This window comes from Eulemur rufifrons, chromosome 3, assembly GCF_041146395.1.
Source record: "Eulemur rufifrons isolate Redbay chromosome 3, OSU_ERuf_1, whole genome shotgun sequence".
Lineage (NCBI taxonomy): Eukaryota > Metazoa > Chordata > Mammalia > Primates > Lemuridae > Eulemur > Eulemur rufifrons.
Window position 1 is genome coordinate 58,537,200 of NC_090985.1, and position 15,207 is coordinate 58,552,406.

Below are 15,207 nucleotides of genomic sequence, written 5' to 3' on the forward strand. Positions count from 1 at the left end.
GGCGAGATGTTTAAGCTCCCTCTGGCTTAGTTTCCTCATCAGTAAATTAGCAATAATAACAGATTCTACCTCATAGAGCAGTGAGGAGTAAATAGAGGAAAGTGTGTAAAGCACTTAGCAGGGGACCCGGAACCTACTGAACACCCAATAAATAATAGCAATTGTTCTTAACAATGAGAACAAGCAGGTCCAATGATCATTTTAGAACATTTTGTTAATCACCTTGGAAGAATTCCCTATGTCCTGAACCATTTTTTCTTCCTACTGTGCCACCCTGATGCCAGCCCCGAGGGCTGCAAGTGATTCCCTATAAACTCTACTCTCTGCAGAGGGGTGACTTTGCCATTCTCCCCAGTGTCCTCACCACCTCCAGACCCCTCTAGTCCACCTGCTTATCCTGTCATTGGAATAGGCATCTCAGCTGACATCATGACAATACGGTGTTGTCCTCCCTCCCTCTCTCATTAAAGATCTTCAAAATGCATTGCATTTGCAAGCTCCTCTGCAATCTTTTGGAAGAACAACACACAATTTTTATGAAAGGTACACAACAGAATGAACAGCACAGGCATCTTTTTTTTTTTTTTTTAAAGGCATCACAGACTTAATCTGACTTAGAAGTCAATTTAAGCTGAGTTTCTTTCTTACCCTTTTTTGCTTTTCTTGTAAAGCTTTGCTATCTTCTCCACAGGCAGCCCATATTTCTCAGATATCTGTAACACCAATAACAAGAAGGCAGATGAGCATGGAAGGACTTGCACATAGAGGCAAAGGAGAAAGTTCCAATTTCACTCTCCTGGACATTTCCCAGGGCACAGGATGCTCTTCACTCCTGAGTAAAACTCTCAAAACATTCACTCACAAGGCTTTCCCTTTGGATAGACCCTAAATAGTTCAAAAAAAGATTCAGCCACAAGGGAACTCCATCTATGATAAAAGTGGCATTTCAGATCAATCAGAAAAAGATGGACTCTAATCATGATGTTGGATTAACTAGTAGTCATATAGAAAAAATTTAACAACTTAAGTTGGATCCCTTTTCTACTCCTTATGCCAAAATAAATTTCAGGTAGATGAAAGATTTATATGCAAAGGATGAAACCTTAAAAATACAAGAAGAAACTATGAGTTAATTATTTGTATAGCTATCATCTTAAAGTAAGGAAGATCTTTCTCAGCAAGACATGAAACCTGGAAAAAAAAGGTTAAAAGTTTAATTAAAACAACACAGGATTAAAAATACCAGTATTGCAAAAACCACCATAAAAAGCTAAGGACAAATAATGCACTGGGAAACATTTTTGCAACACAAATGAAAGACATGGAACTAACTTCCTCAAGTTAGAAAGAACTCCTGCAAATCAAGAAAAAGAGAGGCTGAAGATCTCTAGAGCAAAGTTGAAAGAACTTTGGATCCTGGGAAGAGCTCATTCTACAGAGAATCACAGATTCTCACCCTTCCATCCCTCCTACTCCCCAATGAGCCCAGATGGAGCAGAACAGACAGGCCAAGGGCCAGGAGAGGGAAAGAAGACTGGGGTGGCAGCCTGCCTGCTGTGCACCCTGACCCATCACTGATGGGGTTCCCCCACAGCCACACCTAAGCCAAAATGGGCCGAGTATGAAAAATAACACATCCAAGGAGGCACTATAGACAGAGAAGAAAATTGACAGAACTTGTGTTGGGGGCGTCCATTTGAACAGAACATAAAAGAGCACTTAAGAAGACCATAAAAGAACACTTGTGAAGCACTCATGTGCAAAATTCTGATATACAAATATGATCATTGAACTAAAAAAATGTAAAATGTCAGCAAATAAATGGAAGGGTAGGTCGTCAATTCAGCAAACCAAATAGTGTTAGGAAAAATCAAGTTGAAAAACAATCTCAAAGGGCAAAGCAAAAATATATAGCACAGATGGAATTATGAAGGAAAAGAAAAGAGATGTTGAAGAATAGAGTCAGGCTATAGAAGATGTGAAAATCATCCCAGACAGAGAAAAAGGAACAGCTGGAGAAGAGGAAATAATTGAACAAATAATAGAAGAAAGACTTATGTTTTTAAATAGGAGGACCCTGAATCTCAGGACAGATCAGTGAGAAAACACTCATGTGCCTGGCCACTCTGAAAAGTGCCAGATCTCCAAGTATAAAGAAAACAGTTTGGAACCTCCTGGATGGAAAGAACAAGTTACCCCCCAAAAGGATAAAGGTGGTTTCAGTCTTCTCATCTGCAACACTGGAAACCAAATGACAGTGGAAGAGCCCCTACGGACTACAGAAAAAAAGGACTTCACCCCACGAATCCTATACACCAACAAGCTATCCCTTACTTCTCAGGATGACGGAATAGTCTCTAAGAAATGCAAGGGTTCAGAGGGTATATCATCCAAATATCTCATTTGAAAAAAATACAGTTGGCCCTCACTATCTGCAAGTTCTGCATTTACAGATTCGACCAACTGCATATTGAAGATATTTGAAAACAATTAAAAAATTTTTAAAAATACAACAAAAAATAATAGAAATTAAAAATCAATATAGTATATAACAACGATTTACATAGCATTTACATTGTATTAGGTATTATAGGTAACCTAGAGATGATTTAAAGTATAGAGGAGGATGTATGTAGGCTGTCTGCAAATAGGACACCATTTTTTATCATGTACTTGAGCATCCCCGGATTTTGGTATGGGGGGGGTGTCCTGGAACCAGTCCCTCCACGGATACCGAGGGATGACTGTACTTATAAGAACTACCCAAACGGCAAATGCATCAGAACAGAGACTAGGCAAAGGGGAAGAAAACAAGCATAAACTAGAGTGTACACATGGTTACATGGACTGGGAGTGTGAAATATAAGTGCTAAATAAGGATCCCTAAAATAAAAAAGGACATAATGCAAAGAAAAATCTAATCATATCCTAGAACAAAAGTACTAAACTATTTTGGCAAAATCTAGAAGTTGGGAGTTTGTGGGGATAGGCTAAACATTTCAGTGGGTTCATCCTAGTGGGAGGGGGAAAGGAGAAAAGAAAGCTCTGAAAGTCGCATCTTACAGAGGGAGTCGGGGGAGGTAGAGGGTCTTGGTGGGGGAAATAACTGGAATTTTATTTTCAAATAATAGAGAAATAAGAGATTGAAAAAATTTAGGAAATGTAAAGAATAACTTTAAAATTAAAAAGGTAGAAAATAGTAACTTAATCCAACTGGAAAACTGAAAGTAAAAGTAAGAGGAAACCACAAAGTGAAATACATAATAAACAAAAAGATGGAAGAAATAAAGTCAAGTGTGTCAGTCATTATGCCAAGTGAGAATGAACTTCATTCTCCCAGTAACAGCCAGAGTAGCTGAGTGGGTGAAAAAGAAAAAGAAAAAAAGAGGAGGAAGAGAAAGGAAGAAAGCCAGCTATATGCTGTTTAACAGAAAAGCTCTTAACACAATGTGGTAAATAGAGAATGACCAATGAGTGACCACAGCAATCAAATGCAAATAAAAGGAAAGGAGGAATGATGAGGGGAATATTAGACAAAGTATACTTTAAGGTCAATGGGTAAGAACAGACATGATATAATGAGAAAAGGCACAATTTATGGGAAAGCTATAGCAATCGTAAAACATTATGCATCGAACAACATAGCACTTAAGCAAAAACTATTACAGATGTAAGAAAACCTTGAAAAAATGCAATTATATTAAGAGGTTCCAATATACCTCTTTTAGAATTGAACAAATCTAGTAAATAAGTAAAAAGTTAAATAATACAATTAATATAATTTACATAACATAATAAAAATACACACACACACACATATCCAAACTTTACATCTCCTAAAGAGAGTCTCTTATGTCTTGGGTAACAAAGATACACCACATTGGATCATAATTCAATAAAATTAGAAATAAAAATTTTAGAAGTTACCAGAAATGTTTAACCTCTTGGAAATACTCCTATATTAGCTTGGCTATATAGTAGCTCACCCTCCCTTCCTTAGAAAGTCAAATTCCTTTAGCAACTGCTTGGGTAGATGTTATGTTGTATCTGTCTAAATAACACTAGCAAGTTTCCTTGAACATCTTTAATGCTGTTTTCAAATCTGATCAGACTCTCAATAATGTAGGGTTGACGTTGCTTTCATCCCTCCTCGCCCAAAGCTCCCTTTGGAAGAATTTAGGCTTCCTTTCTCTCTTCCTCCCATGCCTGGCACCCACACAATTTGTCATGTCTCTTGGTGTCCTTACTTGCACATGTAAATCAAAAGGGAATTGCCAAGGTGAGCTGATTCTGCACCGAGGGCTCAGAGTGAAGCAGCTGTGCTAAAGGGATGAAGGAAAAAGGACCCAGGCATAGCCAATTCTCAGGAGAGAGCTCATTACCTTCCCCCTTCCCTGGGGTTCTAGAACCACTCAGTCATCAGAGCCGGTGCACAGAAAAAAATGCTTGAATAGCAACCTGCTTCCACATCATTTATAGAGCTGTCATTTCCTCAGCATGGTTGGTCTAAGCTTCTTAACCTGGGGTTTACAGGTGCCCAAAGAGTATGTACATGAACTTGGATGGGGAAAACACTCATCCTTATTTTCACTAACCTCAAACTGGAATTTAGCATTTCCTTCAATTACAAACGTAAACATTAGAAGTAGCAGTTTCTTTGTTATAAATGGAAATCACGGATATTTTTATGTCACATTAGAATTCTGTAGATATTTCAAAATATTGATTATACTCATTCATCATACCTTGAAATTACAGTAGTTATTACTCCCAACCACAGATTATGATATTTAATGCATGAATAAGGAACACATATATTTCTATATCACAGGCATGCTTTTTATTATTTTGATGACTGCATATCAATAGAATTCGTTTCCTTTGTAAACTTATGTACTTTATACATTTAAAAATATTATTCAGAAAAGAGTCCATAGATTTCACCAAATTGCCAAAAGTATTCATGGCACGAAAAGGTAAGAACTCTGATGAGCATTCTTTGCTATATATAACTGCTTGCTGTGTACTTGGAGTCCCTAGAGACTATGTTATTTGTACCTAATTATCATTTTGACTTGCTTGGTCTTTAAGACTTGGGTTTTTGAAGTTTAGTGTCACTTGGAATCTTTTTTAAAAACAAATTGAAAAAATAGAGACTTTTTTCTGCTCAACATCAAGCTCATATTTGTTAGCACCCCTCTCCCTTTCTGAAAAAGAAGTGAATCTGATATTTGGGTTTTCTCTTTTCAGGGGTATGACTCCCTGCTCCCCAAAGCATGAACAAAAACATCTTAGCTCACAGATCAATTGATAAGAGTAAGAAGTAGGCAAAGGGCATAAAATCTGCACAATTCCAGTTTCTACTTGGGTGAGCAGGGAGTAGCAGAAGCGGCACAGCAGTGGCTGGCATTTATTGAGTGCTTACTATGTGCCCAGCATTTGTGCACAGAGAGCTCTACATCTATTAATTTGCTCACATCATAACAATGCAATAAGTACTTTCATAAGTTCGCTTTCTCAGATGAGGAAACTGAGGCTTCCAGTCATTAAGTAACTTGCCCAGGACCCCTCAGCTAGTAAGTGGCAGAGCCAGGATTTGAAAGAGAACAACCTGGCAGGTGGCTTCAGATTCTGAACTCCTAGGGGAGGAGGGCATATGTTGAGAAGGCTTGAGAGCAAGACTCACAGACTTCATCCAGTACCAAGGAGCACCTGGCAAAGGTGATACTTGTGCCTGCAGAAGGGCAAAGTCCTGCTCCCAGTGCAGCCTTCAGTGGCACAGGCCGCTTGATGATGCGCCACTCTGACATGGTGTTCCTGCCTCCACACAAGCCAGGGAGATGTTCTCTGCCAGATTCAGAACCCTGGAAAGTGAGACTGTGCAGGATGTTATGTAGAGGAAGCGGCCATCTGCCGGGGGTTACAGAACATTCCTCTGCCTGGGGGCTGGATGACATCACCCGTGCAACCCTCCCTTTTATGCATGGAAGACGCGTGCTACAGGGTAGTTCTGTCAGAACAGAGTGATTGGGAGTGCTTGCGTTTTTTTTTTTTTTTCTCTTTGTGTTTCAAGTCCGAACTGAGCAGAACACTTTCATAATTTTAAAAAGTGCCTTATCAATATTTATAAAGACCCCCAAAGCTTCTTTGGTACCCAGAAGGATCTTAGGTCTTGGATGCATCTAATCAAGGTATCATTAGTTGTGTGATGATCTGTAATTTTTAGACTTTTACTTTGTGGAAAGTTCCCTTTGCCCAGAAACCTCAGGTATGTGATAGGCAGAAGTTAGAGATTCCCACTGATTTTCACCAATTTAGGATTCAGTCTGCCTTCTCTAGAGACATCTAACAGAACTGCCTGCTCTGGAAGCCAATTAGTTTTCATTACTTTTATTTGGAGCTATATGCTGTTCAGCGTGGGCTCCTAAAGTGCACATCAAAAAAGCAGGAGATTCTTGCTTTCAAACACTTCCTAGGTGGCTGCATTTGACCTGTCAAGAGAACCAGGGAGGATTCAGGAATCACCTCTATGTATGAAGGCCTCAGTCAGATAAAAAGTATGTGCTACTGAGGCCATAAGCAACCTTTTTCCTGGGGTACACCGGCTAGCTTCACAGAGACAAACCATCCCTAATTGTTTGGCTTGGAGCAATCTCAGTCTGCCTCTCTAGCTCATAGCATTAGTCAGCTGCTCTCTGTGTGTGTATTACTGTATATATTCACATATATTCACTTACAGAGTATTTGTATGTGCAATTTTAGGTACCATGTATACTAACTCATTTAATCCTCACACCAATCTATATCCCATTTTATTATCCTCATAATATTATCCCATACTATTATCCTCATTTCAGAAATGGGGACACTGGGGTATAGAGGTTGAGTAATTTGCCCAACCCAACTGTCTGTGCGGGATCAACCACTACACATACTACTTCTTGCCTGATGGCTTATTATTGACTAATCTCTTTTCCTTTAGTCATTGTGAGCCATGACTTGGAACGTTTATTCTTCTTGTAATAACTTTTCAAATGTGAACATCTCCCCAACTGGACCTAAGTTGCTTGAGGGCTTAAGTTGGCTCCATCACTTTGTGGAGCTATGAGACCTTGGGATGCTTCCCTCTCTGGGCCTCAGTTTCTGCATCTGTAAGGTGATGATGCTGCTATTTACCTGCCACGTTCATAGGGATATTAGAAGGATCAAGTGGAGCAGTGTATGTGAAAATCATGCTCCCCACCACACTCGGCACGGCGGCACAGACACAGCAGAGGCTCTGGGGAAACACAGCAGACAACAAGAAACAAAGCCCCTGACCTCATAAACTTTACATCCTACCGTGGAAGAGAGAAAAATAAACATCTAACAAATATTAAATACATCAAGTGGTGACAACTGCTATGAAGGAAAACAAAGCAGCTTCGGGGATAGAGAGTGCTGGAGATGCTGTTGATGCAGGTGCCTGAGAATGGGAAGGCCTATCTGATAAAGCAACACGTGAGCAGTGGCCTGCAGGAAGAGCGCTCCTGGCAGAGGGAACAGCGAATGCAAAGGCCCTGAGGCATGAGTGGACCTGCTGGACTCCAGAATTAGCAAGGAGGTACAGTGGCCAGAGATGCTTTATTTGTAAGATTATTAGGTGAAATTGCTCAGAAATGCCAACAGAAAAGTTTGGAAACGTTACTACCACCACTACACCATCACAACTACCAAATCCTTGTCTTTAATTAAGTTTAAAACCTAATAACAATAAAGAAGCCAAAGTGAATCATCCAAGTTACATGGATGGCTCAACTGACATACCAAACATGCAAACAAAAAGAAAAATAGTATCTATTCTCCAAATGACAGCAAGTATAGGAATATTCAGTAACATCTGGCTGACAACGTTCAGTTCAGCTGACGAGAACTTTTTCTCCTTGTTCTATCTGGGTGTGTAGATCTGCATGGAAAATGATTTTCAGGCAGGTGAAATGAAGGTCTGAGTGGCTCAGGACCATTGCATAAGAAGAATCATCCAATCTGTCCTACCGAACAGTGACTCAGCTTGACATAGATCAGATAAAAATTCCATTCCTGTTTGTTGTGGTCAAGAGTTCTTTCCAAAACAGTAAGAGGCCAAGGGTGGTACAATTAAAACTATTCTTCAAGATAGGCATTTTCCACATTTTGCAGGGAAGGGAAACCAACACTCTAAGATTGACATATTCAAGACCACACAGTCATAGCTGGAACCCAAGTCAATCAAGGTCCCCAGTCCACTCACACTGCTGCACGTGCAACTCATGGTGGGACCCATGAGCTCAGTCTTACATAGAGACTTCTTTAATTAAGGCTAACTCAAGTATATTATCTTTGGGAGGAAGAGTATAATGCCTGCTGAGTGTAAGAGCAGCCCGATTTCTAGATAACAGAACTACTCCATCCTATTAAGTGGTTTGACTTCCAGACTACAGGAAATGCGTGTAGGCTGTAGGAACACTGTCGCCATTCCCAAATTGTTCAACAAATCCACCTGATGTAGTACCTTCTGACTCAAACCTCAGTTCCCACCTGAAGGAAGGGTGGCAACACTGTTCTAGTCATGTGAAGATGACAAATCAACATCTCACCACTAATTCCCAATAATGATTTTTTTAAAAAGAAAAAAATGAAAACTGTTAATTTTTTGCTCTTTACCCTCCAGTACAGGTTTGCTTCTATATCTAAATAATGCCTGACTAAAGATAGGGGATTGGGAGTTCAGTAGAGGTAAAAGCAGGTTTTGCCCTGGAAAGCAATCCACATCTTCCTGTTGTGACAGCAGCTGCTGTCACCATGATTGCCGTCACCTGCTCAGTTAACACCTGTGAGTGTTTGTGTTAAGTCACTTAATGCTCTCGATGACTCCATTTTACAGATAAAGAGGTTGAGGCACAGCCAACCTTTCAATAACTAGTTCAGGAAAGGAGTAAAACAATGTGAATATTGCTATGAAGCAGGTGTTCCTATTTCAAAAGCAATTGTAGGAAACACACACATACTTTTACATTTGCAGTTGTGCAGTCTGCTGGCCCTGGAAGACTGTGAGCTCCTTCCTCAACAGAGACAGCATTTGGCCTTCCCAAACCATTGATGAAGGATGAAGGAGGTCACCTAGACCCGGGCCAACTGCTAAAATCCACAGGGATGGTTGTGAAACAGTCTGTAGGGCTACTTCCCGGCTTAAAACTACCTCTGCAGAGACTTGGCCCCAAAGGAGTTAGAATGCGGCAACCAATTCCCATTCTGAGTGGACATGCATGTAGGTGCTTAGGGCAGAATCAGACCCTAACACCAGTTCCCAGCCAAGGTACACACCAGCTAGTGGCTCTCAAACCTTAGTGTGCTTCAGTTCAACCAGGGGGTTTGTCACCAATGCTGATTCCTGGGCCCACCCCCAGAGTCTGATTCTGAAGCTGAGGGGTGGGGCTCTGGGATGGCATCTTTGAAACGTAACCCAGGGGATCTGACGGGCCCACTTAAGGAAGCAATGCCTTAGCTCCACAGTAAGGAGTGGGGGACCGTGTTTGAGCTTATGGGAAGCCATTTTCAACCTGTGACAGGGTTCAAAGTCATGGCTTGAGGTCAAGTACAATCTCTTCATTAAACAACTTTCCTTTTAAGTTAGGTTTTTTCCCTTTCCCACTCACTGAGCATTTTTTCTCTGTATGTAACTTTTAGTTGTTAAAAAATGTAAACCCCCGCCCCCCACATGATGATTTTACTTTGAAATTAGGAGTTGAAACAAAACCTGGAGGCCAGGGTCACCTTGACTTCTTGTTTGAAGACTTTGTTTACCATGGGGTCTTGGCTCTGGAACACAAAGATCATTTCTTAGGAGCAGCTTCCCGCCCCGGCCGCAGGAGAGGGCTGCCCACGCGGCGCCCGCAGCTGCAGAGCCAGATACCTGGGGCGCTGCCACCGCCCGGGCCTCCTCCGAGACTCCAAATTGGTGGGATATTACATAATGGAGTCGCAAGCCAAAATAACTTTCTATCTTTTGGACAGTAGGCAAATGAGTGTTCGAGAAATTCAAAATCTCAAGAACAGGAGGAAGAAGTCTTCACACTGCATCCTACCCAGCGCTGATGCCTACTCAAAACAACGTTCTAGTAACAAAGGCTGATCTTAGCCAGGGACTCGGTGTATACCAGAAGCCAGGCAGAGTTTATGTCTATATTGTCTCATTTAATCCTCACAACCACCCTGTGAATTAAGTATTATTATTTCCATTTTAAAGATGGAGAAGAAGTTAAGAAACTTGTCCACCTAGTAAGGGGCACAATTAGAATTTGAACACAGGTTTTCTGAGGCCAAAGCCTACATGCTGACCCCCTCAGCTACACTGTTTACCTACACATGTGTATATTGGTTTTACTTTATACACACACATATATTTTACCAATGCATATGTATATATACCAATAAAGATATACCTTTATATTTTATGTGTATATATATATATATATATATGTGTGTGTGTGTGTATTGCTAAGGGTCAGTGTGATGACACTAGTGAGGTCCTGCTCTTCAGAGAACCCACCCCCGGAAGGAACCCTTTCTTACCCCACCCAGGTACCAAATAAACTCAGGGTACAGGTACAGTGAGCAGGATCCAGGGTTCATCTCATTTCACAGTGTGCTTGAGTCCTTGCTGCCACAGAGCCTGGTGTCCTGAATGGCTGCCCCCAAGTTGCGGGGGTTGCTATGTCATTCCTTTGCAGCTCACCACCACGCTGCATCACCTGAAGGTCCTGAAGGAACTTCTCTTGTCCTGCTTTCCCATTTGCACAACTTAGGAAGCAAGGAGAGAGCTTGTGTTGGTGCGTGAATAAAACCTTTTCTTTCCAGACTTAAAGGAGAGATGAAGTCAAAATTGCCCTAAGAAATCTGACCAGAGCCAGCCTAGGGAAGCTGACTTCTCCATGGCTACAGGGTCAAAGGATACTATGCATTACTCCCCTGCCCCATCACCCCCTACTCCAGCTAACCAAAGCCAGGCCGGTGTAATGAGCTCCCCCTAGAACGCATCAACAACCAGGTGCTGCTGTGGTGGGGAGTGTGGGCGGAATTGCTGAGCTGCTGTTCGGGTGGGAGTGAAGGTGACATGCAGCTCCGCTGTGGCCCAGCGAGACCACACCTGCGGAACACCTATAGAACTGGCCTGGTGTCATGGAAGGGCAAGAAAAGACACCAACGAAAAAGAAAGGATCATAGGGCAGTCAGGTCAGAACTGGTCTAGATCAGAGGTTCTCTCACCTAGCCCATCTCAGAATACGCTAAGAGCTTATTAAAAATGCAGATTCCTGATCCCCATTCCCACTCTCCCAGAATCTCTGGGGTTGAGGTAGGAGGATATGCATGTAAGCAACTGCTTCTGTAATTTTCATATTCACTCTCCTAGGTAAGTCAGTTTTAGTAATATGATCTTAAAGGCCAGATCAGGGTATGAAATTGTCCAAAGTTGCCCAGAGAGGTCTGAATATTGTACAGATTTTTCTAGCTCATTAGTCTATCCTCTGGCAATTTTAGGGTCATTTTTAAAATCTTGGTTCATTTGAAGAGATATAGATCATATTTTTTGTTGCATTGATTTCCATTTTTGTTTTTCCTTTATGTGAGGCAGGTTCAGTAACAGCAAACTCCATCACACTGAAAAATCCTGCAGAACAGAAAAGATTACCCAGTCCTCTATCAGTGTTTCGCAGAGGGTGGTCCCTGCAGCGCTGCTCAGAATTGCCTGGGGACAACGCAATCCCAGGAGGCAGCACCACATCTGCCCCGGTAACATTCCTGTGCACTTTTTAAAAACTCTCAGATGAACACTGAATACTTTTTAACATATATAATCACTGAATTCACCATTTTACTCATTTTAAAGTATATAATTCAGTGCCATTTAGTAGATTCACAATATGGTGCCACCATCACCTCTAATTTCAAAACATTTTCATTCCTCCCTAAGGAAACCTATTAAGCAGTTGCTCCACCTCCTGCCCCAGTTGCTGGCAGACACTAACCTGCCTGTTGTCTCTATGGGTTTGCCCATTCCGGATACTTCCTGTAAATTGACCCGTACCATATGTGGCCTTTTGTGTCTGGCTCAGCAATTCCATGACTCAGTATATACCCCAAAGAAGTGGAAATTGGTGTTCAGACAAAAACTTGTATATGAATGTTCATAGCAGCACTATTCACAATAGCAAAAAGGTGGAAAAAATTCAATGTTCATCAACTGATGAATGGAAAAACAAAATGTGGTATATACATGCAGTGGAATATTGTTCAGTCATAAAAAAGAATGAAGTACTGATTTATACTACCACATGGATGAACCTCCATAATGTATCCTAAATGAAAGAAATCATACTCCATGATTGCACTTATAGAAACTATGCTATACATTTTAATGTCGAACCTCATAACCCATAACCTCATAACCCTTATAACCCAAGATGGTGTAACTGCTAAAGTAGCAGTTTTCCAAACCAACCAACAATTTTGGACTCTGTCTTTGGCAGTCCTGGTGTCTCTATCACTACAAAAAACCTAGATCTTCCACAACATAGTTGTTGGGGGAGGCGGGGGAGAAAGGAAAAAAAGGTGCAAGGGAGTTAGAAATTATACTCAAAGTAGAGTCATATTATAGTTATATTCAGGTGAATACTATGTAAATAAAACATAAAATAACTTTTCCTAAGCCCAAGTTGGGTAATACTAGACAAGACCAGGAGTAGGAAGGGAAGAATCTTACCCCACATCACCATAATTCTGCAATATGTTTTTTTCTTAACAAAGAGGTCATAGTTTATTTTGGGTTACACTATCACAGCTAGCAAGACACCTCCTAATTGTTTTTGTTCTGTATGTATTTGGAAGTTAAACGTATCTAATTTGGTTTCATGCAAAGAGACCAACGAGAACTCACAGTTTCACCTTCCTCCACAGCATCTTGCTGTGATTAGCCTTAAACTGACAGGGAATTGGCAGTTTTTCAGTTTTCTTCTCTTTAAAATGCTAATAAGCCCCAACAGTGCAGAGCTCTCCATAGATCTCAGGTTCCCTTGTTCTTTACAAAGCTCACTCTGGAGCCATCTCGGTGGCTGCACTTTCAGTGAGCGGGTTGCAGAGAAGGGGGACGTGCACAGGTCTCCCGGAGGCCGGAGGGGCTTATCACTTACCGCTTCCATCAGCCCCTTCACCGTGGGTGACTTCAACATCAGAGCATCAAACACGTCGTCAGTCTCCTTCCGCACGTACAGCAGCACTGGAAGACAGGGAGAGCCGTGTGACTGAGGGACCGCACGGCCCTGCAGCGAACAGGGGACTGCTTTCTGCCACACAGGTGTCTGAGGCTGGCACCACCTGCTGGGCCTGGGACCCCTTGTCCAGCCGACACCTACAAAGGTGACTGAGACAACTCCATAGACATCCTGTGGCTAGAGACTGGCAAGGAGCATTCAGAGAGATAAACAACAATTGGGCAACACCTATGTTTACACTTGAATTTCTCAGGGTGGGTCCATGATCCCTTTATGACATTTCTTTCTCCAACCTCTTTATTTATTTGTTCATTCGGCAAAGATGACTGGATGCCCCCATCCCAGGCCTGTAAGGCTGTGTGTGCTGGGAGCTAGGGTTGCAGCAGGGGCTGCTTAAGTCATCGCCCTGCCCATAGGAGTCTGCAGGCCTTCCTCAAACACGCAGACAACCAGACACGCAGTTATGAAGGAAACTGACATGAGAGAGTGCTTCTTGGGGCCTGGCCTTGCCCTGACGGGGGTGGGGAGTGGGAAGCTCCAGGAAGATCACCTTGAAGGAGGGATCTGAGTTCTGAGGGGCACGTAGGCTTGGGGCAGGCAGGCGAGGGAGAGAAAACAGCGAGGGCAAACTCCAGGCTGACAACCAGCTTGTGCTCGTGCCCCGCAGGGAGACGGGGCACCGACGGAGGCGAGAGGAGGAAGAGGCTTAGGGTGTGGAGTCCCACAGGTCTGGCCTGGCCCCAGAGTTCAGGTCTGCTGTGGGCTCTGCCCCCTTAACCTCTCCAAGCCTCCCTCTTCTCTGTGAAGCAGGCTGATTGTGTCTGCCTTGCAGGGTGCAGGGAGTTAAACGGAGTAACAGCCACGTGGCACGCTTAGCACAGGGCCTGCACACAGCACCGTCCCCAGCACCGTCCTGAAATGGTGGATGAAGCAGTTGAGGTTCTAGTGCCCTCAGTGCTTTCCTACTCATTTCTCTGCAAAACCACCTTCTGAGTCTGAGAGTGTCCAGAACATGAGAAAGGGTAGGGACCCCAGCTATTACTAGAGATGTGCACGCTGAGGTTCAGAGAGGCTGAGACACTCCCCTGGGGTCCCACAGACTAATGGCTGCTAGCTGCTGTCCCTCCTGCTGGCCAGTGGCCTCCCTGCCTGTCCCCATCCTTATAGCAGCTGCGTTGCGGCTCAGCTCCCAGAAACAACTTGGACCTGCCACTCAGATGCAGTCCTCTGCCCCAGCAAGATGACTGCCCTTCCTGTCCCCCTCCTGCCAGTGCTGCGACTTCTGATGCTTCCTTCAGAGGGAAGGAAGAGGGCTAAGACTAAAGCCCGCACGTCTGGCCATCCAAGAAAACTGCGCAGATCAAAAACCCTGCCGAGTCTGGATACCAACAACAGTTAGATATCAACAGAGCTACGATCACCATCAACTGGAAGAACAAAGCTGGGGGTAGAAAATGAAATCAGCTCTACCCAAACTCATTAGGGACTTCATTAAAGCTGCTTGCTTTACGAAGACCATAGGGGCTCCTGCCTGCATTTTCTTTCTGCAGCCGTAGCATATGAAAAAAAGAAAGAAAAAAATCCTTAAGTATTGCAGTTTCTTCTCTTAACCAAATATAAAAGTAAAGTACCAATTAAATAAATAGATAGTATCTCCAAAGATTTCCAAATTTAGTTCCTTGGAAGGAATATTTTATAGTCTCCATTTCAGCTAAAATGATCTAATGGCTATTATAAGAGGACTCAATGTTAGGGTACAAGGAAAAATAATTAGAATATAGGACCTCAATGACATCCAGATAAGGATAATTAATTAAAGTCAAGGGAAAAAAGAGCATTGGCGGCTGCTACAGATGAACGTTCTACGCCTTCTTCTCACAGCCAATAGGGGGAAAACCCCAGCAATCTCCAGCAGGCTGAC

The 15,207-nt window shown here is 42.6% G+C and overlaps 1 protein-coding gene across 1 annotated transcript in view; it reads right to left on the reverse strand.

Moving 5' to 3' along the window:
- GRHL2 (grainyhead like transcription factor 2) overlaps positions 1 to 15,207 on the reverse strand; it is a 116,982-nt gene that overhangs the window by 1,612 nt on the left and 100,163 nt on the right. The window contains exons 14-15 of the mRNA XM_069466166.1: positions 13,206 to 13,291; positions 649 to 713 (exon numbers count right to left, since the gene is read on the reverse strand). Coding sequence (XP_069322267.1) covers positions 649 to 713; positions 13,206 to 13,291 — 151 coding nt within the window. The remainder of the gene's footprint in view (positions 1 to 648; positions 714 to 13,205; positions 13,292 to 15,207) is intronic.